This window comes from Lissotriton helveticus, chromosome 10 (assembly GCF_964261635.1).
Source record: "Lissotriton helveticus chromosome 10, aLisHel1.1, whole genome shotgun sequence".
Classification (NCBI taxonomy): domain Eukaryota; kingdom Metazoa; phylum Chordata; class Amphibia; order Caudata; family Salamandridae; genus Lissotriton; species Lissotriton helveticus.
In genome coordinates this window covers 659,697,273-659,719,373 of record NC_136071.1, presented here as the reverse complement: position 1 = coordinate 659,719,373, position 22,101 = coordinate 659,697,273, and the positions used below count along the sequence as shown (strand labels likewise).

Here is a 22,101-nt window from a genome sequence, read left to right as displayed (position 1 = left end):
GAAAATACTGCTTCAATCAATACCCAGTGCTTTAAATCGTCTGATACTGGGAGGTACCAAGTACCAGCTACACTTCTTTCATTTGAAAGGTAAAGTACCTGCATTTGTTAACACTCCTGCAACACATTAATGGGGCAGTACCGGCACTTCTAAGTAGTAAACAGCTAGTAGTGAGTGGCTAGACTTCTTTATATCCATTTTAGGCACTGTCAATACCTTTAAAGAAAACACAAATGCAGTTTGCCTGATCGAAAACTAACAGAGCGAACTGGTCTAAAAAATAAATTCCAGCTTGCCCTACAAGTAACAGTGGTTTTAGGGTACAACCAACGAGGGGGCAGGAGAGCAAGAACGAGGGGGCCGGAGAGCAAGCACAACAACGAGGGGGCCAGAGAGCAAGCACAAGAAAAGGCAAGAAAAGCGAGCACTCACCGGAAGACTCGGCAGCTTCTCGACTTCTTCCGGCGGCGGTCGGGCAGAAATGGCGTCAGAAAAGCGCCGACATTTTCGCATACGGGGGCGTGGTTTTTGCTGTTGAGTGACGGATGACGTCACAGAGTTAAAAACTGCAAAAACACGCCCCCAAATTCGAAAAAGACGGGGCTTGAACGGAGTGACGCCCCTCTCCTCCAATGGCTAGCCTCCGTTTAGGAAGCTAGCCAATGGAGAAGAGGGGCGGGTTCAAGCCCCCGTACTAAGAAACATAAAATCTCGCAAGCAAGACTGCGCAAGCGCAGCCTTCGCTAGCCGAAACCTAAAAAGGAGGTGGATGTCATAATTCAATCTTATTAAAGGAAATACAAAGAACGGTACGATTCAAAGAATTCTACAAAAGTCAAAATGTGGAATATTAGTGAGTGGGTCTTAGTCAAGAAACCCAGGTTGCACAAAAAAGGTGTTACTGAATATATGGGTCCATTCATAATAACTTCAATTCACAGAAATGTTGTAACAATGCAGAATGGATGTAAGTGGAATATGTCTAGGCTTGTAAAATTCAATGGTGTTAAGTCTTCACTTTCTTCACGTTTTGACTATTTCACCTGCTTCTGGTTTATCGAATTCTGATGTGGTTCCTACTAGAAGATTTCCTCAAAGATCATCTAGTGTTCCTGCACGTTTTAAAGAATCTTAATCGCCTTTTTACCTGTTTTATCTTATTAATTCCTTTTCCTTATTTCCTTTTGTTCTTTTTCATATTAGTATAGGGGATGTGTTATAATACTTGCACATGCCCAGAATTGTTTCTTGCTAAAGTTCTGCTCACTTCAGTATTCCAGTCTCCATAGTTATGCCTGTGTGTAGGCAGTTAGAGAGGGAAGACTAGAGAGCTGGCAGCATCTGTTGGTGGTGCTTACTTTGAAATAAACAAATTTACAAACTTCACATAGTTTGACTAATTTAACAGCTGGCTTTTAGCACCTTCCTTGTCCTGGTTCTGTCGGTTAATCCTAACGATGCCCATGTTTAAGTGTGTTTATTCGTTCACTGACACGTTCACAGACTACAGAGAACGAGTACTGATGTGTGTCTGCAAGTGACTGACTTCCTTCCTATGTAAATTCAACCAGTGCGGGCCTGTTTCTGTTGTCTCGAGTATGTTGAAGACTGTTTTTAGTTTTCTCCACCTCTATTGCGGAGATAACCAGTTACCCAGACTTGTTAAAGAGACCTATTGCCCCGTGTGCCGCAGCACTGTGCCCTGAACTGTAAGTTCCAAGACACGTGGCGCTGCACCCCTCAGCAGCCCCTGGAGGGAACGGAAGGGTCATTCTATACACGTATCTCTCAATCTGTCCATCACTTCTGCTTCCTGTCTACCTGTTTTATCTACTACAGTCTCTCTGATGTGCGTTTTTCTAACTGACGTTTGCCTATATCGTTTTTTGTCTGCTCCTTTTGTGAATATCCCTTTATTTTCCTGTTTATCCTGCCTGTCGGTTTGTTCAGTCTTTCAACTACTGGTCTTTTCATGTACCTGTTTGTTTTTCTTTCTCCTCTCAAGTGTGTTTATCTGTCTGGTATCTCACCGCTTGCATGTTTATCTGTTTGGGTGTTTACTTGTCTGACTGTTTACTATGTTATCCGTCTAATTGTTTGCTTGCCAGTCTATCCAACTGTCCGGGGGTCTATCTGTTCCTCTACCCAGTTATGTTTGACTACCATGCATACTTGTCCGTCTTTCCAGTGAATTTTTGACTGTCTACACGTGTATTTGCTTGTCTAACGTCCACTGATCTGTGACAGTCCGTTTATCTGCATTGTAGTGTAACCCAATATTTCTGCATATGAGTCCGATATCGTTTCATCTGCCTGTTCGCTGTCCACACACCTGTCCCATTTCTCTCTTGTAATATTTTATTGTGCTGCTGTAGCTCTACGCTACGGTGTCACCATATATCTATTTGCAAACATTTAAAATATTAGATAGATAAAATGATAGAGACAAAAAGAAAGCTGTATTTTATGTATTGACCCTGTACTTATATGTGCATTTGTTTGTGTAGTCCATTTCTTCTTTGGCTGTGTTGCTGGTATCGGAGTGAATCTTAAACTACCACACACCGAGCGATGTATCTGCCACTTTTTTTTACTATTTCACTTCGACAAGTTGAAGCACTTGCGTCCTGTGCCCTGACCATCAATTCGTTAATCTTCGGCAGCTCCGTGACAGGGGGTGGCACATCTCCACCGCGTACCTAGTCCTTCGCAGTTGAAAAGACTGAATTTGTTGCGTTCTCGGACAAAAAAATAAGCATTGGCATAGCCAATAGGTCGCGCCTTCGGGACCTTATAAGTGTTTAGTTATCCAGCAGAATATCCTTGGTGCAACAACATCAACTGTTGCATAGCTAAACACTTATAAGGTCCCAAGCGTGAGACCTATTGGCTATGCCAATGCCTGTTTACATCTCTCAATGAGCTAGCTAACGGAAAATATAAAAATAGCTAACTTCCACTACATAGATGAGAACCACTGAAGCTTACAAATCGGTGTTGTCAATAGCCAAGTTCTTACTGGAAAAGCAATCCTCTATTGTGCTGTTCACACTGACTGAATAGAAAGGAAACCAAGAATAAACATAGTGGACACTTTGTACAATTTCCCAGTTGACATGCCTTATAGCTTCATAATTGAACACTTCAGCTGAAAACTTCCCTAAGTTGATTTCAGAGTCCTTGCCTGGATAGGGATTAAAAGCAAATCCTTGTCTAATGGGAGACCAGTACACATTGTTTTAAATATAAACAATATTAAATATAAGTGAATAATAACAAAATAGAGGTGGTAAACAAATGTCAATATAAGTGTGTGTATAATATATAACATATATACACACCCACATATACACACCCACATACACACATACACACACACACATATATATATATATATATATATACACATACATATATACACATACGTACACACACACAGATATATAAAGTTAAGTAAAGTTAAGTTCAATTCACATTACGAATTCATATCACTTACTTGCAGGACCTCAGGTATGGCTTCAAAGAGATCAAGAAGTTTAGTGAATCCATAATAGGTAAGTTTGCACTGACGCCCAAAGTGATGGTGGTAGGAGGGAATAAATTTATTAAACGGCATCCGGAAATTAGTTTGATGACGCAACAAGTCTACTACTTCCTTGGCAAACTGTTTTGTCCTTTCAATTTCATCTTGTGTTCGTTCTTTGCATGAAAAAGAGGCAAGAATGAGTTTAATTCAGGAAGCAGTTTGCTGCATCGGCTTTAAGGTACACATGGAGGACATTTCACAAATAAAGGTCAATGTTTATGTGCATTCAAATCTGCGCCACTGCACATCAAGCAATTAAAATGCATTGCAGTCAGAGCAGAAACTTAAATAGAATGTTTTACCTTCAGAATTTCTTTAAAATTAAAACTCTGATAGGGACTGTTAGTTGTAGATTCCTTACCTTAGAATTTCCTCCAGGCGTCAGTCTGGATCTGGAGTTTTTTTCTTCAATAGTATCCCTGCACATCATGACTGGATACCAGCAACTCACTGGGCAGAATGATTTCCACATTGGTAGCTGTTAGACGCTAAGCCTGGTTGAGGACTTCTGGCTCTCAGGGGATGTCCAGTCTTCCTTGATGGACATGCCCTTTGATCACACTCTCCTTTTTGACGACTCAGTGTTTGAACGCTTCAAGGATTTTCGAGCGACGGCCAGATCCTTGGACCTCACTGCTACCTCACATCCACCTCAGCCTGACTTTCGTGGCTACAGAAGGGGTGCCCGGCCATATCCTGTCCAGCCCAGTCCAGCCACAATCACGGAAGTTGTCCAGCCTCTGCGTGGCTGCAGACGTGGGACCCAGCGTCCTTGCGGGTCAGGGAGCCAGCAGGCAGGCCAATCCACCCACCCCCGGCCGCCACACCTTCCTAGTCCAACATCTCAGGCCCATCAACGACCAGTTGGAGGCAGAATTCGTCATCACCACCTCCACTGGCAATCCATCACGTCGGACATGTGGGTTCTGCAAATAGTCTGAAGCGGCTACTCCCTCCCTTTCGAGACTACCCCTTCCTCTATGCCACCTTCTTACGATCAAATAACGAAGGATCATTTGGCACTTCTTCGCCAGGAAGTATCGGCTCTCTTGGCCAAGGGAGCTATAGAGAGTGTCCCTGAGCTAGAAGTAGGTTGTAATTTCCGCTACAAAGGCCTACGTCCAATCAAACCTCTGTGCCCTCAACTTCTTTCTCTGGAAAAAGTTCAAAATGCTCACCCTAGCCCAAGTTCTGTATGCACTCGACCCAAGAGACTGGTTGGTGGTGTTGGACTGGCAAGATACTTATTTTATTATCCCTGTCCTGCCGGCCCACCAACTTTACCTTCGGTTCACGGTGGGCCACAAGCACTTTCAGGCCACCTTGCTCCCCTCTGGCTTTACCAGTGCCCCTCAGGTGTTCACAAAGGTGATGGCAGTGGTCGCTGCTCATCTGCGCAGATCAGGGGTTCCAGTCTTCCCCTATCTCGACGACTGGCTGTTGAAGGAGGGCTTGCCCCAGGCTGTCGTATACCACCTCCAGACTACGGCATATCTCCTGCATTCACTGGGATTCAATATCAACATGCCGAAGTCACACCTGACTCCCTCTCAGACGCTCCCTTTCATTGGGGCAGTTCTGGACACAGTGCAGTTTCGGGCCTATCCTCCTGAACAGCAAGTATGGGATATTCGGGCTATGATACTGATGTTTCAGCCTCTATCATGGGTTTTAGTGAAAATGACAGGCTGCTGGGCCTCCTGCATCCTGCTGGTGGATCATGCCAGATGCATATGATGGCTCTGCAGTGGGACCTGAAGTTTCAGTGGGTGCAGCATCAGGAGAATCTTTCAGACTGCATCCAGATCTCGGAGAGAACTGCACACCAACTGCTGGGGTGGCTAACGAACCAAAATTGGGTCAGAGGGAGATCCCTTTCTCTTCCCCAACCAGATCTAATAGAAGTGATGGATGCGCAACTTCTGGAATTGGGCAGCCACCTGGAGAGGCGGAGATCAGAGGTGTCCGGTTTCTGGCACAGTCCGACCTCCATATCAACCTTTTGTTGCTCTGGGTGATCAGACTGGCAATGAAAACATTCCTTCCCTCTCTCAGGGGGAAAGTGGTGCAGGTAATCACTACCACCACTGCCATGTGGTACTGCAACAAACAGGGCCGGGTGGGGTCGTGGACCCGGGACGTGGCTGGAGCATCAGGACATGACCCTGGTGGTTCGACATCTGGCGGGCTTCTTGAACGCCAGGGCAGATGAACTCCGCAGTCGGTGCCTGGTCGATCGCGAATGGCGTCTCCATCCGTAGGTGCCGCAAGGTCTCTTTCGGTGGTGGGGAGTGTCTTGGTTAGATCTGTGCGCCTCCAAAGAAACTGGCAATGTCAGCTATTTTGCACAGAGTTTCCAAGGTGGCGCTCGGTACTGCTTTTCGTCGCGCATGGAGCTTCGCCTCCTGTATGCCTTTCAGCCTGTACCACTTCTGCCGAGAGTGTTCAAGAAGATCAAGGAAGACAGTGCTCAAGTCATTCTTGTAACCCTGAACTGGACACGAAGAGTCCGGTACCCCAACCTTCTGAGCATGGCCATCGATCCTCCGATCAGATTACCTCTTCGGAAATCATCGGTCAGGGGAGGGTTTTTCACCTGAGCCGGTACAGTGACCACCTCATTGCGTGGAGATTGAGCGGCAGCAGTTGACAGCTTTCCACCTTCCGCCCAAAGTCTGTGATGTTATCTTGGCAGCCATGCGTCCCTCCACTAAAATGGTATACGCCTGCAGATGGAACACATTTGTGGCATGGTGCACAGCAAAGGCTGTTTATCTTCTTTCTGCTCCTTTTTCAGAGGTTCTCTTGTTTATACTTTCTTTGCCCCAGCAGGTATCTGCCTTGGGCACTCTTAAATGATATCTTGCAGCCAGCTCTGCTTTTCTTCAGCTGCCAGATCAGCCTTCTTTATTCAAATCGCCCATCATTAACAGATTTAAAAGCCTTACTCATCTGTTCCCTCCATCTCCTTTTGTAATGTCCCAATGAGACTTAAATCTGGTTCTCACCTTTCCTATATGTGCTTCCTTCGAGCCCCTTAATAACTGTCCCCTCAGGTTGCTCACTCTCAAAATAGCCTCTTTTGTTGCCATCATCTCTGCTCACAGGGTGAAAGAGCTGCAGGCTTTATCTTCGAAGTACCCTTTTCTATCTATCTATCAGGATAAAGTGGTGCTTCGAACCAAGCCTCCATTCCTTGCCAAGGTCGTCACGGCTTTTCATGTGGGACAATCTACCACTCAGCCCACCTTTTATCCACCACGCATCCCTCCAAGGAAGAGGAGAGACTCCACTATCTGGGCCCAAACTGTGCTTTGTCTTATTATCTTGATTGCATAAAAGACTTACAGGTGAATGATCAACTCTTCATTGGCTATGTGAGTGCCAAGAAAGGTCGGGCTGTTTAAAAAAAGGGACCATCTCCCACTGGGTTGTCTTTTGCATCACAATATGCTATGCTTTGGAGAAAAAGGACCCTCCTGTGGGGTTGCGTGATCATTCCACAAGAGCAGCGGCGGCAACCACAGCATTAGCACGTGAAGTTTCAATCCTTGACATCTGTCAGGCAGCAACGTGGGCATCCCTGCACACATTTACCAAACACTACTGCCTCGATAGCCAAGTCAGGAGGGATGGGTACCTTGCCCGTTCGGTCCTCCAGGACCTTCTGGTTTGATCTTAGTATGCAGACCCTCCTCCAGGGATGGTATTGCTGGGGTATCTATTCTAAGGTAATGAATCTACAACTAACAATCTATCAGATGAACAAGTTCCTTACCTTCGGTAATGATGTATCTGGTAGAGACATATGTTACTTGAAGATTCCTTACCACCCCACCCATTCTCCTCGCTCTGCGTACTGATTTCTTGGGATAGGGACTACCTAAAAGGGCCCTAGTTTTGACGCACCGGTGGTCAGTGCCTTCCATGGCTCTGTGCTTCTGGCGTGGACAGTCGAATTTAGAACTGAGGTCAGCGCACTTGGGCGGTGTTTATGTAGGTCCCGAGACATCATCCCGGCGCCCACGACGGACATGGAGCTGACAGACGCCAGGGGTATTGCTGTAGAAATTATCTACGGATCTAGACAGACGCCTGGAGGAAATTCTAAGGTAAGGAATCTACAACTAACATATCGCTACCAGATACCTCATTACTGAAGGAATAAAGGATCTGATCTCATCTCAAAAGTCACACAGAAATTTCGTATGGATTAACATTAAAAAAGCACCTGCCATACTAAACCGGTAAATCATTTATGCTAGATGACCAGCATAGTGTGATTAACCTATGTACAGCTACCAAACCAAAAGGCAGTTACATAATGCAGCACCAGCGGATACGTTTGCAAGGAGGCTCAAGTCAGTCAAATCTGAGGACACTATTTAGGATACATGCCACAAAAAAACGTCTTCCCTATACTTTGAGTAACAAGGGGCAATGGAGAGTGGCATTAGAGATGAGTGAAATTATCATGCTGCAAGAGAAATGCTGATTTTTTAATTTCTTTACTTCCTGCAGAGTGGAATTCGAACTGATCCACTGCTCCATGGGCACAAAAAAGGTTGTTTTTAGAAGCGCTCTGAAGGGATGGACAATGTATTTGGCTTCATGCTATAGGCATTGAGGTAAAAAGATTGCCTTGAGCGTGCCCTTTAATGCAGCTTCCCCAGCAAATAAGTCTATGTCAGGCCTGCCTGCAGGGTCCTCCCGGCAAGATCACTGTTGGAGTAAATTAATGTAATACCATTAAGATAATTCAAATGACCAGCTCCTGACAAAATTCCTAAATCCTTGAATTACTCCATGCCCTAAACAAGAAATGTTTGTTTGTAGATCATTAACAACAGTATTCCTTGTCTGGGAAAGGCAGATGCGGTAACAGCAGAATATCCCTCAGGTTTGCATTAAATGATGAATGCATGCAAGTTTGTTATGTAATATGTCCTTCGACCAGCCTCCTTCTATAGTCTGAAAGTCATGTTTGAGGTTGAGCCTGCTAAATTCTAAGTTAATAAGCAAAGACATTTTGTCCTCAATAGCACAGCAATCCTGATAATACAAATGTGAGGATAACCACTTGTGATAGGGATGACAAAGAAAATCAACAAATGTGTATCATGAGCTGATTATATTCAACGGGCAATCTTCTGCTTCCTTACTGTAGGTAAGTAGGGTGCAGGCATACCATGATCACACAACAATAAAGCTCCACATTTACCACAATGCCATTTAGTACAATGTAATCAGAGCTAACTATATAAAAAAACTTCACAATTTGGTGTGAGAAGTCTCGGCTTTGCTGGTAATGAGCTTTATTATGTAGGCTGCAACATGGGAAGTACCAGAGCACCTTAAAGAGTAAAAAAATATATATAGCAAAAAAAAAACCTAAGAAACCAAGAACATAGCTACAGCGTTTCAAAAAAAGCACATGCACACGCCCAAATAATCCTGCAATCAATATCCTCTCCATATGAAGGCACTGTATAAAACTACACACCTCTTTTGGGGATTGAAATCACCATTTCAGAGTCTTGCTGGGAAACACAGATAGTAGAATCTGGAATTTCAGATACAATGTCAATCAATTCACACACACCATATTCTGTCACATCCCAGTCTCTTGAGAAACACCTATAAAATACAAAAGGAAAATCGAGTGGTTAGAACCCTCTTTATGAAAAGATTTTTTTTTTAACCAAACATACTTATGAAACAAAATAAATGGCAAAAATTCCTTAAAACTCAAAGAATTTTTTTTACAAAATGTCAAGGATTTCATTTCAAGTTCCTTCTAGATGGTTGTAGGAAACTTACCATGTAATACCATAAGCTGACCATTACTATGTGTGGCTATACATTATAAACCTGCCCAAAACTGAATAGGCACCCCACCACAAATGTGCCCAATTCGCCCCCAAGCCCCATTTTCTTTTGTTACAATGAGTATTAACCAGCAACCAAGGGAACATGGTTGAGTAAGTCTGTAGAAAAATCATTAATCACTTTGACCCGATGGAAAAAGTCCACATCTGTCTGCTATCATTGGAGGCCTGTCTGAAATATAAAAACTTGCACTTTGGAAGGTTCCGACTTCACAACTGGTCCCACCAAAGTAGAATAAATACCGTCCCCTTCATGGCAGTAACTTTTAATTTGTCTGGACTTAAAGCAGACTTGGTGCATTAACATAGTTTCTCAACATCAACATCTATAGACACAAGCCACAAGCCATAGATAGAATTCCACAAAGGTGAATACAATTGCAATCTACCATGATATTCCTGGCTCTTCTACCAAAATACTAAATGACATTAAGTTTAAGGTAAATTAGGAGAAATGGAGGAAGGGCTACTAGATGTGTACTACTTCCTATTTGAAGCATCTTACTGGAGGAAAGTCAAAACCTCTCTATGGGCGAACAGCTACAGCCCACTGATGTGAAGAGTTCACATCTTCACTTAAGTGGTCACCAGAGTAAAGAGGTGGACAGCAATTTGAGAGAAAAAAACCTTTAACATTCAAATTCAGCAGCAAAGCACGTTAAAGTCTAAGCAACACGTACTGCTTACTCACATATTTTTCTCCTAGGTGACTTCTCTCCACCTCCATGCATGCTTTCTCTCTTTCGCAGTATAATTAAGTTTATTTTATTTATTGTGTTTTATAAAGATCGAACATGACCATCATGGTCTCAGAGCACTGTACAACGAGAGAGTCGAAGAGGGTTGCAGTACATTAAAACACCTGTCGCATAAGATTCTGGGAGCAAGGTATAAAACAATAGGATACAATATAAAATAAGGAACGCTGAACGTAGATTTTAAAGCGTAAGGTATAGTATAAAATAGGTTGTGTAGGAAGCAGGGTTGTTGTTGCAGTACCACCCCCCCCCACACTTTGTCCCTGGTATTTGATGCACCTTTGACTGAAGTGTACTGGGTTCCTACTAACTAGGTCCCCAGTACCAGTGTTCTTTCCCTAAAAATACCTGTGATAGCAGTCCTGCATGTGCTTGGTGAGGGGTCCCCAAGGGAGGCAAAATTCATACTGCTGCCCTTAGGGACCCTCTTTAGTACCTCACGCCTTGGGTACCAGGGGTACCATTTTCTATGGACTTGGGTGCTAAAGGTTTTGCCAATTAGGGGAAACAACTTTACAGTTTAGGGAAAAGCTAAGGCACTAAGGACCTGGCTAGCAGGACCCCAGTACAATTCCAATCGAAATCACATCAGTTACCAGGCAGAAAATGGGGGTGACAATGTCAACAAACATTTACAATGCAACGGTCTGGCCTTTGCAAAAGTTAGAGCTATTGGCATTGTAAATGACACATTTCTTATTTATGTGTTGGTTTTGAAAACAGATAAATGGCATTGTCATTTACAATGCCAATAGCTTAATCTCTCGCAAATGTGCGACCTATTGCATTTGCACCTACACACACAGAGAGCCACACACACAGAGACACACACACACACACATATATAGATGTGGTGGTGGATATGGTGGTAGTGGTGGTGAATGTGGTGGTGGTGGTGGATGTGGTGGTGGTGGTGGATGTGGTGGTGGTGGTGGATGTGGTGGTGGATGTGGTGGTGGTGGATGTGGTGGTGGTGGGTGGATGTGGTGGTGGTGGGTGGGTGTAGTGGTGGTGGGTGGGTGTAGTGGTGGTGGGTGGGTGTAGTGGTGGTGGGTGGGTGTAGTGGTGGTGGGTGGGTGTAGTGGTGGTGGGTGGGTGTAGTGGTGGTGGGTGGGTGTAGTGGTGGTGGGTGGCTGTAGTGGTGGTGGGTGGGAGTAGTGGAGGTGGTGGTGGTGGATGTGGATATGGTGTTAGTGGTGGAAGTGGTGGTGGATGTGGTGGAAGTGGTGGTGGATGTGGTGGAAGTGGTGGTGGATGTGGTGGAAGTGGTGGTGGATGTGGTGGAAGTGGTGTAGATTTCAAAAGTATAGTACTTCTATTAGGAGTAAATGCCTGGTAATGGCAAAAGTCAAGGAGTACTTGGGAATGGGGCTGCTTTGCGTTTCAAAACCGCAAGCTTTGCTATCAAATGTAGGTGCTGAAGGGGATCTAGGTGGGGTCCCCACTATCATCCAAGTAATGTTGGGAAAACAAAGATTTAGAGGCTGGGTAGAGGAGGGCACCCAAATTTTTTCGAAGGAATACCTGAAGCAGAGCTGGTGCACACGTGGCAGGACACGTCTGCAGCAGCAATTCCATTAGAGGGGCTGCAGTGAACAGTAAGAGAAACTAGCTACAGAAACAAAATACATTATTAAAAAAAAATGGGAGCCTTTTAGAACTTAATGCTTTAAATTTAAATGACAGCTGCGTAGATTCTATGATGACATTATCATTGGCCATGGGGACTCAAGCCATGCAGCTGAGAAACCCTCTAGCCCAGCTGTCCCCGGCAGCAGGGACACGTGCCACCACGCCTGACCAACAACTGCATAGATTAATTTACTTTTGGAACTCAATGTTTCTCACTATTAGTTTCTAACAATGTATTTCAATCTTGATATTCAGAATGTTCTAAGTAGATTTCTGCAAAACGGTCCTCTCCAACTGAGACTACAACCCTGTGGTGCTCCCTACACTATGCAATCTGTTACTGAAGAAATATCCACACTTACGAATGAAGCTGCTTCTACCCTACACCCTCCCATCTCCAGATGTCCCCAATTTAACGCCGGCTAACACATTTGCCCTGATGTGGATGGGTCATGTGCAGTTACTTTTAAGCTTTAGTGCCAAGATGCCACCTTGTTTTTTAAGGATGTGAATATTAAAAAATAATGTCTAACATAACCAATAGTGTTTTGCTGAAATATCACCCTTGCATGCCCTCTTAATCTGATAATAGCTGAGCAGGCAGGCCTGAGGCAGCAGTCTATTTACTGCTCAGTGAAGCTCTTCCATTATGTAATGTCTATTTTCTTTGTTGTGTTCTGGCACTGGAGCTGCTGAAGCGGCTCAAAGACTCCTAGTGTCTGCACTATGGTGCACAACTAATCCACAAAAGACAAATATGTTCTCCCTCTCCGCTAATTATGCATTCTAAAATTACAGGGGGTACAACATTTTTTCCAAGACCTGCTCATTGCAAAATAAAAAAATAAAAACACCAGGCCCAGAAAAGCAACCGTAGGCTGCTGATGAGCTTTCCAAACCTTGGCTCGGCGAAGGGTGTGTTCACTATGCATATTTCTCGCCGGAGACAGTGTAAATGCAGACTACACTTACACAGTTGCAAACCCCCTGATGTGAGTAATCAGACGGAAGCACACTAACAACCCAGTCAGATGACTTCTGACCGCTGCAGCATTCCTTCCTCATTGCAAATCACGAGCGATGCCTCATAAAAACAGTGCCCCATACATCCGCGTTTATCTACGGCCCATTCTGAATAGTAAAGTTGTAGTGAAGTCGCATGAAGCAACACGTGGGAGCACAAAGGCGATGGAAGGTCAAAATCAATCGAATAAGCTTCACTGAACCGACGCCACAAGTTAGAACTCAGAACTGTAATAACGCACACCGTGCAGGGGTGTGTGTGTGTGTGGGGGGGCTCATTCGCAGTCACAAGCATTGCCCCTACACTTAATATACAAATAAATCTACAGCAGCCACGTCTACAATAGAAGAACAGGAGGAGAAGAGGGGTGTTAATGCCAAGGAAGGTAAATGACTGGTTTGCAGGCATAACACGAAATCTGGACACAACAAACACCAAGCCATGAACGCCTAGTTTTTCAGAGGCTCCCACAACATCACAACTCAGTTTCTACCAAACCTCCCCCAATCGGAGCTCTGGCACCTCAGAAGCTAAGACTACCCCTCCCAAGGTCATTTTCCCCCACCCTCTCACACTTCGGTAAAATAAGTATCATTCAACAACGCAACATCCCCAAATCCGCCATAATATTTTCTATCATTGTATATTCACTCGGAGACCCATGCACACAAAAAACACCCAGATTAAAAACAAATATGAATCTCTGCCCATACTTCTATCTCAACCGACTTTTGGGTTTTTCCCATTTTCTGTAGTGTGGATGGAAGGCTGTCCCAGGCACATGTTTCCAGGAACACTACTGGGGTGTAGTGACATCTGCAGCGGGCACCTACCCCCACCATGCAGCGTTCGCCATAGTGGCCTCTGTGGGCACAACATGTGCCTCTGGTTCATGCTACATGCTTCATGTACAATCCATGTGAAAAACAAGGTGTTTGCTAGCCTTGCTCTGGTAAGCTCATTGGGTTACGGCAAGCTTCTGCAATAAGGGAGCTAAGGGGGGGGGGGGGCTTTCCGTGGATGCAGGGCCTTCGCTCTGGAGAGGCCCGGGGCACTCATGCCAGGAACGCACTGCACTCTGGTACACTTTATGCTTCTGGCTGGAGGGCGTCTATTAAATGTAATAAGTAAAGTGCTTCTGCGGTCCCCCTACAGAGACAAAGCACACAGAGCCCCCACAATCCCCTCGAGGCTGGAGGTACCCAGCCGGTCACGTCTTACAAGAACGCCCTAAAAATGTTAAGCCCAAATTAATCCAATCTTTTCAAAGCCACTTTTATCCATATGCTGGTTTCCACGTGTCTTGCTTTGAAACTGCCCCAACCGGTTTGCTTGTACTTCTAGAAAAAAAAAAAAAGAACAAGCCCCTCCCCGAGCCATTGAGGGTGCGCAGCCCGAGTGGTACCCCCCTCAATAGGTGGGTGCGTACTTCACTTACTGGCCTCCCAGAAGCACCGGACGGTAGCGGAGGCCCAGGGCAGCGGTTGCAAGGGAGGGACCGTCCAAAACTGGTCGGCTTGAAGCACACAGTAGGACTCTGAGTGCCAGGGGGCGGTGCTCCGAGCGGGGGAGAGAGTCTAGGACCGCGCGGAACGCAAGGGTGGGTGACGTGTCATGACGAACATGCAGAACGGGAGGCTCTTGGCTGCAGAGTGCACCAAAAATAATGCTGCTGTATGGATGGTGCATTTACAAGCACGAATCCCATTCAACCGAGCACAAGAGGTGTAGCAGCGATGCTCCCAAGCGAGGGCACGTTTAGCATCCATGGCTCAGGCCGCCAATGTACTTGCCCCAGCCATTCACGTAGCCAGTTCTGTCACAGGCTTTAAAGTTTTTCTGTAGCGACAGCCAATAACCAACTGAAGAGAGCTTACCCAGCCATTTGCAGGCCACGAACAAACAAGTGAGCTCCGGCTGGAAAGCGGACCACGCCATGCACACCACCATGTTTCTCCGAGGTCAAGCAGAAATGCCTCAGAGAAACGTCATTTTCGGATTCGGGGGCGTGTTTTTCTTTCTCTCCTCTTCCCATTGGCTGGAATGTAAAATTCCAGCCAATGGGAAGAGAGAAAGAACCTAAAAAACACACCCCCGAATCCCAAAAAGACGGGGCTTAAATGTAAAGATGCCAGTCTTCTCCAATGGCTGGCTAGCATTTAGGAGGCCAGCCAATGGAGAAGAGGAGCGGGTTCAAGCCCCACTCTGAAAAACATAAGATCTCGCCGGCAGGCCAAGACCTAAAAAGGGCTAGTTTCCTGCAGAGTGCCTCTTCCACGACGGTCCAAAAGAGAGCCTCCCCTGTAAACGGCATGTTTATCACAGAGGATTGTACCTCAGCCTTGAATCCGGGAATGCTGAGCCATGCGTGCTGCCTCAGTGGGGTGCCCATGAACAGGTGTCTGCTTGCGGGATCTGCTGTTGCCAGAGCGGATTTGAGGTAGGAGTTGGCAATGTTCTTGCCCTCCTGGATGACTGCTTTTGCTCCCTTTCATAGGCCTACCGACCAGATCCATACTCTTGTTCTCGGTGCGGAGGGGGGGGGGGGGGGGGGGGGGGGGTCATTCATTTTTCTGGTTCTGGCCACTATGATCAAATCTCCAAATACATTTCCCTTGATGTACTGGGATCTTGGGCAGAACGTTTATATTTCTTCTCCACTCGAGTAATTGCCCTAGCTGTGGCAGGTTCTTTTAAGACTTCTTTGCCCTGGTCCATAATGCTGGGGTAAAATATGGGGTGGGGGGGAAAGAAAATTACATGTAAAGAAAGTTGGGATAAGACTCCCTGCAACAAACAAAACGAGCGAGTCATAAAAAAAAGGGGAAAAGAAAACGGGGGGAATACGCCAGTAAGACATGTCCAGTGGGGTGCATAATCAGGTGTCATTTCTGTGTGTCTCAGTGTGGGTGTGTGGCCCTGCGCCCGAGCAGGCGCGAGCCCAGCGATCAGGGAGCGCGGCCCCGCCCAGGACGGCGGGGGAAGGCACGGCAGCAATATCTGGTGGTGCGCCCGGGTGGAGGGTGTTTCAATTCAATAAGGCAGTGAGAGACAGTCGTTTGTCTCCTCTCTCCCTCATGGCCATATTGGGATATGTTGGCGGTCTCCCCAAATATTGTTGGCGTTTTGCGCTCTCGCACGATTCTTGGCCAAAAGAGAGGTTGCCATTTTTTTCGGGCAGCAAACGCTTGCCCACAGTTTAGGGCTGGCTGTATAGTATGACTTATTGTAACCCCAACGTGGAATTGTATGCCCAGTTGCAACCCCCTGCCTCTCGCCTACTTGATATTTGGCAGCCATTCAAGCTGTATCTTTTAGATCAGACGTCAGTGAGCTCACAAACTGACCCAGTGCCCTACAATTCACAGTAATGTAGTTCTTGTGGTATTGCACCTACCTGAATGTGTATGATACCAGGGTTATAGTATGAGTTGAAATGATATGTTGTGGCAAACAGTGTATAATTGTGGATATCAAGATGTATTGATTGTCTTGGTTGATTAAAATCTTTAAATATAAGGTTTAAAAAAAAACTGTTCTGTCTCTCTCGCCTGCTTGCCTCTTCCTCCTCATAATTGAAGAGGTCCTCCTTTTCTTCCTCATGTGGCCTGGATGTCCTTGGGGCCTGGATGTCCGGCACATCTTCTCCCAGAACCCTCGGCGCCAAAGGTTTAGTTGAGATTCGAAAGTTCCTAATGGGAAATTGCAAGCTACCTTCTGCAGCAGGAAGGCTGCTATTTCAGCCTCAAGTCTGCATCATATTTGTTTGACCATCGAAAGAGCATTTGGCGTCAAGGAGGGATTTCTCTTCGAAGCCATTGGCTCCATGTCCTTTGCCTCTAAGGCTCTTGCCGTCAGTACCTGCCTAGCACCTGCTAGAAATAAGGCTCTTTGTGCCGACCTTTGGTCATCAAACGTTTAGACGTCGAGGTGGCCTTTGGGGTTTTTGTTATCTTACTCTTTTCGGCATACCTCACAGCTTCTGTTTTTTCCGATGTTGTACGAAACTGGCTCTGTATATGGTATACCACTCATGGTTATACTGTGCACAGAGTCCAGAGATTCGAGTGTAAAGGGCTCAATGCAAACCCTAAGTGATATTTGTGGTAGTGTGGGCGAGCCGCCTTAGGCCTAACACATAGGAATGCAAGACATTTGTTCGGAAAAAGTAAGTTTTTCAGGAAAAATAATTTAGTCTTTTAAAAGTCGACAGTGCAGTGTTAACCTATAGAGGAAAACAACAATGCGGTTTCACAGGTAAGTGCCCAACTTACAATTGCAGTCATCAGGGTTTAAGGTCAGCAGAGGGCAAGGTTCCAGTAAGCACAAAGTCTACACCACCAGTACGGGCCAGGTGCAGAGTTCAAATTTGAAGATGGGCTCAATGCGTTTCATGAAGATTGGGGGTGCTGGGAGCCATGCTGATAGCAGGCAAGTAAATCTGTTGCATTAGCCAAGCTTTGGGGGTTAGAGCAAGCACGGGGGCCACAAGGAAGCATCAAACACACCACCAGAAGGGTGCAAACGCACTGTTGGGCACCCGAAGATTTCAATGGGGACAATTGGTCGGACAAACAGGATGTAGATGTCGAGCAGGAAGCTGCACAAAGGAAACCAGTGACAGCAGAGGTAAGTTGAGGTTGTGAGTCATAGGGACGCAGTCACTCGCACTACTCAAGGCCCAGGGGCTTTGGGTGCAGGGGTGTCCTTTGATGTCGGATTCTTCCTACCGGAGCCAGTCAGAGGGAGCCTTTGGATTCACATTGCAGGTGTTACTGTGGAGTCCAGGAGGGGTCAGCTAACACTAGACTTGGACTCAGGATCGCTGGGGAACCTTTTCTGGATCGGTGGGCCACCTGGAAACAGGCTGGAGGTGTAGGGGGCAGAGTGGTGAAGGATCGCAGATACAGAGGGCACCAGAGTCCTTGATGAGGATTTCTTTGTGGACAGTTACAGTCCTCTGCATTTCTGGTCTTCTTTAGAGGAAGGCAGCCCTCCCAGTGTTTGTGGATGTCACTGCCTGCTTGAAAAGACTAGATTATTCGCAGGATTTTTGATGGCTGCAGGCAGGCCGATAAGGCTGGCGCCAGGTCAGTAGGTATCTTCAATCTTCTTCTGCACTGCATCTTCGCCCTTTTTCTTCTTAGATTGGCAAAAGCTAGTTGCAGGTTCTGGGGGACTCACCTAAAAACTAAACTTAGGGGAGTGTCAGGTAGGGCCAAAGTGGGGGGTGTAAACTGGGGGCTGCAATGTGCTGCTAGCAGCAGAGGCTGAGGGTCGTATTACAAAGGCGGCAGCCCGTTGAAGCTTACCTCTTGAACGTTCTGCCCATCCTGGGGAAGGTGGTGTGACACCTCTGTCCGGGATGTGCATTGTTTCTGGTCCTAGAGAGCAGAGGCTCTGGATCCAGGGGTCCAGAAATATGTCTAGAGGTGGCAGGCTGCCTAAAGCCAGTCTGTGGCCACACCGGGGTTGCTAGGTTTTCAGGGGGCACCTCTGAGAGGCCCTCTGCGTACATGTTTCAATTAATCCCACACTGGCATCAGTGTGGGTTTATTGAGAGGAGTAGTTTGATACCAAACACTTGGATTCAGAGAAGCTATCATGGTACTGGGGAACTTGAGTTGTCGAGTTACCAGCTCATGTACTCTATGGCTTCACTGGTCTAGGAAGCTGGCTCTGTATGGAGTAGTTTCTTACCTGTAACTCCAGTTCTTTAGTAGGGGTATCTCTGTTATAGTCATAATCATGTGAATAGTCCCGCCCATGTGTGTGGACCCCGGAGCAATCGAAATAGTCTCTCAAGTTAATCTCTTCTGCAATCCTGCATAGACACTTAAGAGAAATTCAAAGACAAATAATCCAGGCTACACTGGCCAGTACTTTATCCTGAAGTGAAAAAGGATAGCCAGATAACACTGAATTTTTAATATTTTGCTAAGTTTCACACATAGAGAATCTTCCCTTCACAAAAATCCTTTGTCATGATAGAGAGGGAGGGTTGGACAGACAAGCTGTATAGGCTGCCATTATGTGTCTGTAAATGGATAACATGCCTTTGAGGAACCCTCCAGAGACCCTCGGTATCCCATGATGCACAGCCAAAGGCTAGTTACTTTCAGTTCTTTTTGAAGGTGTATAAAGTCAAGCCTGTAGCATTCAGGATATTATCGTTTCATCCACCGGGGAGGAGGGCGGGTTGCTTAGGACTATAACAGAGTTATCCCTACTACAGAACTGAAGATACATGTAAGAAACGACTCCTTCTGTAGTTGGGGATCTCTGTGTATAGTCATAATCATGTGAATAGAATGGCAAGCCCATCCCCACAACAAACCCAGCAGTGGAAGAAACAGACAGAACAACTACTGTGCAAATAAATTCCTCAGCGAAGCCTGCCCAACCTGAGCATCTGCCCTGGCATCAGAGTCCAAGCAGTAGTGTTTAGCAAAGGTAAGGACTGACTTCCAAGTGGCAGCCCTGCAGATAACTGCAATGGGGACATTGTGCAGCAAAACAGCTGTAGCAGCTTTACCTCTGGTAGAGTGAGCCTTAGGCTTTCCCCATAGAGTCTTGTTAGCTTTCTGGTAACACAGTTGAATACAGGACACAATCCACCTAGAGATGGAATGCTTAGAGGTAGCAAGACCAGTCCTGACTGATCCATAATTAACAAATAATTGATCCGATCTACGAATCTCCTTAGTCTTATCTAGGTAGAATATCAACACCCTTCTCACATCAGGGGAATGAAGGGACCTCTCCGCCGGAGAGGAAGGATGCTGGGAAAATGTGGGCAATGTGATAGTTTGATTCACATGGAAAACGGACACCACCGTAGGAAGAAACTTTGGGTGAGTTCTCATGACAACTTTAGATGCATGAAACAGTATAGGGCTCTTGGCAACAAAGAGCTTGGATCTCACTCACCCTGCGAGCCGATGTTATAGCTACAAGGATAGATGCTGTAGAGAAGCCTTATGAATAAGCTCAAAAGGCTCTTTCATTAGTCTAGACAGCACCACGTTAAGCTCCCATGGAGAAGGAGGCCTAATGGGAGGAAACACCTTCTTCAAACCTTCCAGAAAATCTTTGATGACTGGGATTTGGAAAAAGGAAGTTTGTGAAGGGCATTTCCTATACGCAGTCAAAGCTGCTAGGTGAACCTTAATGGAATGAAAGTTAAGGCCAGATTGAGTCAAATGCAGTAAGTACGGAAGGATGACATCCTCCTTGCAGGATGTAAGGTCCGCACCCTTAGACGTGCACCAAATGCAGAATCTCTTCTATTTGTATGCATAGAAAGTCCTTGTAGACAGTCTTTATGCCTCTTAATATCTCCATGCAGTTCTGAGGCAGATTTAAATGTCCATACTGCACTAGCTCAGGAGCCATGCTGCCAAATCCAACGATGAGAGGTTGGGATGCACCATCTGCCCTCCGAACTTCGTGAGAAGGTCCGGCCGACACGGAAGCCGTAGATGCGGCAGAAGAGACCGGTGTAGGAGGTCAGTGAACCACCACTGCTGATGCCATTCTGGAGCAATGAGGATCATCCTGGCCCTGGACTGGGACAGTTTGATCAACACTGCCAGGATCAGGGGAATGGGTGGAAAAGCGTAGAGAAAGCTGTTCGACCAGTTGATCCACAGTGCATTTCCCAGCGCCCCGGTTGGTAAAACCTGGAGGCGAAGTCTCGGCATTTGCTGTTTTCTGCAGTGGCAAATAGATCGATGTCTGGAGTTCCCCACCTTGCGAAGATGCCCCTTAACACCTCGTCGTTTAAGACCCATTCGTGATTTTCTTGAACGAGCCTGCTGAGCGCGCCTGCCTGAGCATTCCGCACACCTGGCAGATGAGTTGCCGTGATAGTCACCTGGCCAGCAGCCAGTTCCAAATTGTCTGCACCTCCCGAGACAGCTTTCGCGATCTCAAGCCCCCCTGCTTGTTGAGGTCATACATTGTTGTTGTGTTGTCCGTCTGTACAAGCATGGAACTGTTGTGGAACGATGGCTGGAAGGCTTTCAGCGCCAAGTGAAATGCTCAGAGCTCCAGAAAGTTGATGTGATACGTGGACTCCGTCTGGGACCACGTCCCTTGTATTTGAAGATGTTCCGAATGCACTTCCCAGCTGTAGAGAGACACATCTGTCACAATGGTTTGAGTCGGTATCTCTTTGTGGAACGGAATCCCTCTGAGGAGATTGTGAGGTGAACACCACCACTTCAGGGACTGGGCAGCGTGTTGCGACAGTTGGATCCTGTCCTCCTAGCCCCCCCCGTTTTTGGTTCCACAGATCTTGAAACTTTCGACTCCCTCTTCCCCTCACTTCGATCTGCTCTCCCCCTCCTGCCTCGCTCCTTCTCAATCCAACCCCTGCCTACCACTACACTCAACCCTGAAGCTTTAGACCCCCTCCTCCCCCAACCCCGATCGGCTCTCCCCCACTTACCTCGCACTGCCTCTTCCCCTCTCCCACCTTCAACATCTCAGCATCAAAAAGTAACTCAATCCACACCTCCCCTTCCCCCCACCGCACAGCTCCCTCGAGTCTTCACTCACCACGAAGTCCCTACCAAACATGCGCCACACCTCCCCAAAGATAGCACAACATCACCCCTCTACCGGACACACTCATCGCAACTTCTAGAAGGCGCCCAACAGACAGCGACCCCTAATCTCACTATTTACCCCACAGATCTCCCCCAGGATCTCAAAAAGAGACATCCTGTCATACACAATAAATAAGAGACAACACTGCTTCAACCAGACCTCTACCTCACAAGATGAATCCCCCCAAGTTGCCCTCAACCCCTCCCTCGACTCAATGGCGCAGCGACTTGCGTCACTTGAAGACCAAATAGACTCGATCTACCAGGGTCTAACTGAAATACTCTCCAACCTAACCAAGGCCCGCAGATACCACTAAGCTCCCCCCTGGATTCCCCCCACCGCCAACGACCAGAAGAGCCCAGCCCGGTCCTTAGAAACCCCTGCAACATATCCTCAGAGACCCCCAAGAAGGGGCTCCAAACCCTGGCCTCAAATAGCCCTGACCTCAAGACCCAACAGAACAGAAGCAGCCATGTCCGACATGGAAGCAGCCGCTCTAGCCTCTTCCTACGATACACCACCCTCCGACTCACCTAAATCCAAAATACAAGTGATCACAGATCTCCGACAATACCTTCCCGTCACAAAACACCCGAGACC

The 22,101-nt window shown here is 46.6% G+C and overlaps 1 protein-coding gene across 3 annotated transcripts in view; it reads right to left on the bottom strand.

Annotated features, from left to right (window-relative positions):
* Positions 1 to 22,101, bottom strand: part of MARF1 (meiosis regulator and mRNA stability factor 1) — a 745,071-nt gene that overhangs the window by 199,574 nt on the left and 523,396 nt on the right. For all 3 annotated transcript variants that reach the window (XM_078663193.1, XM_078663194.1, XM_078663192.1), the window contains 2 exons: positions 9,090 to 9,223; positions 3,497 to 3,699 (listed from right to left, as the gene is read on the bottom strand). In XM_078663193.1, the coding sequence (XP_078519319.1) occupies positions 3,497 to 3,699; positions 9,090 to 9,223 (337 nt within the window). The remainder of the gene's footprint in view (positions 1 to 3,496; positions 3,700 to 9,089; positions 9,224 to 22,101) is intronic.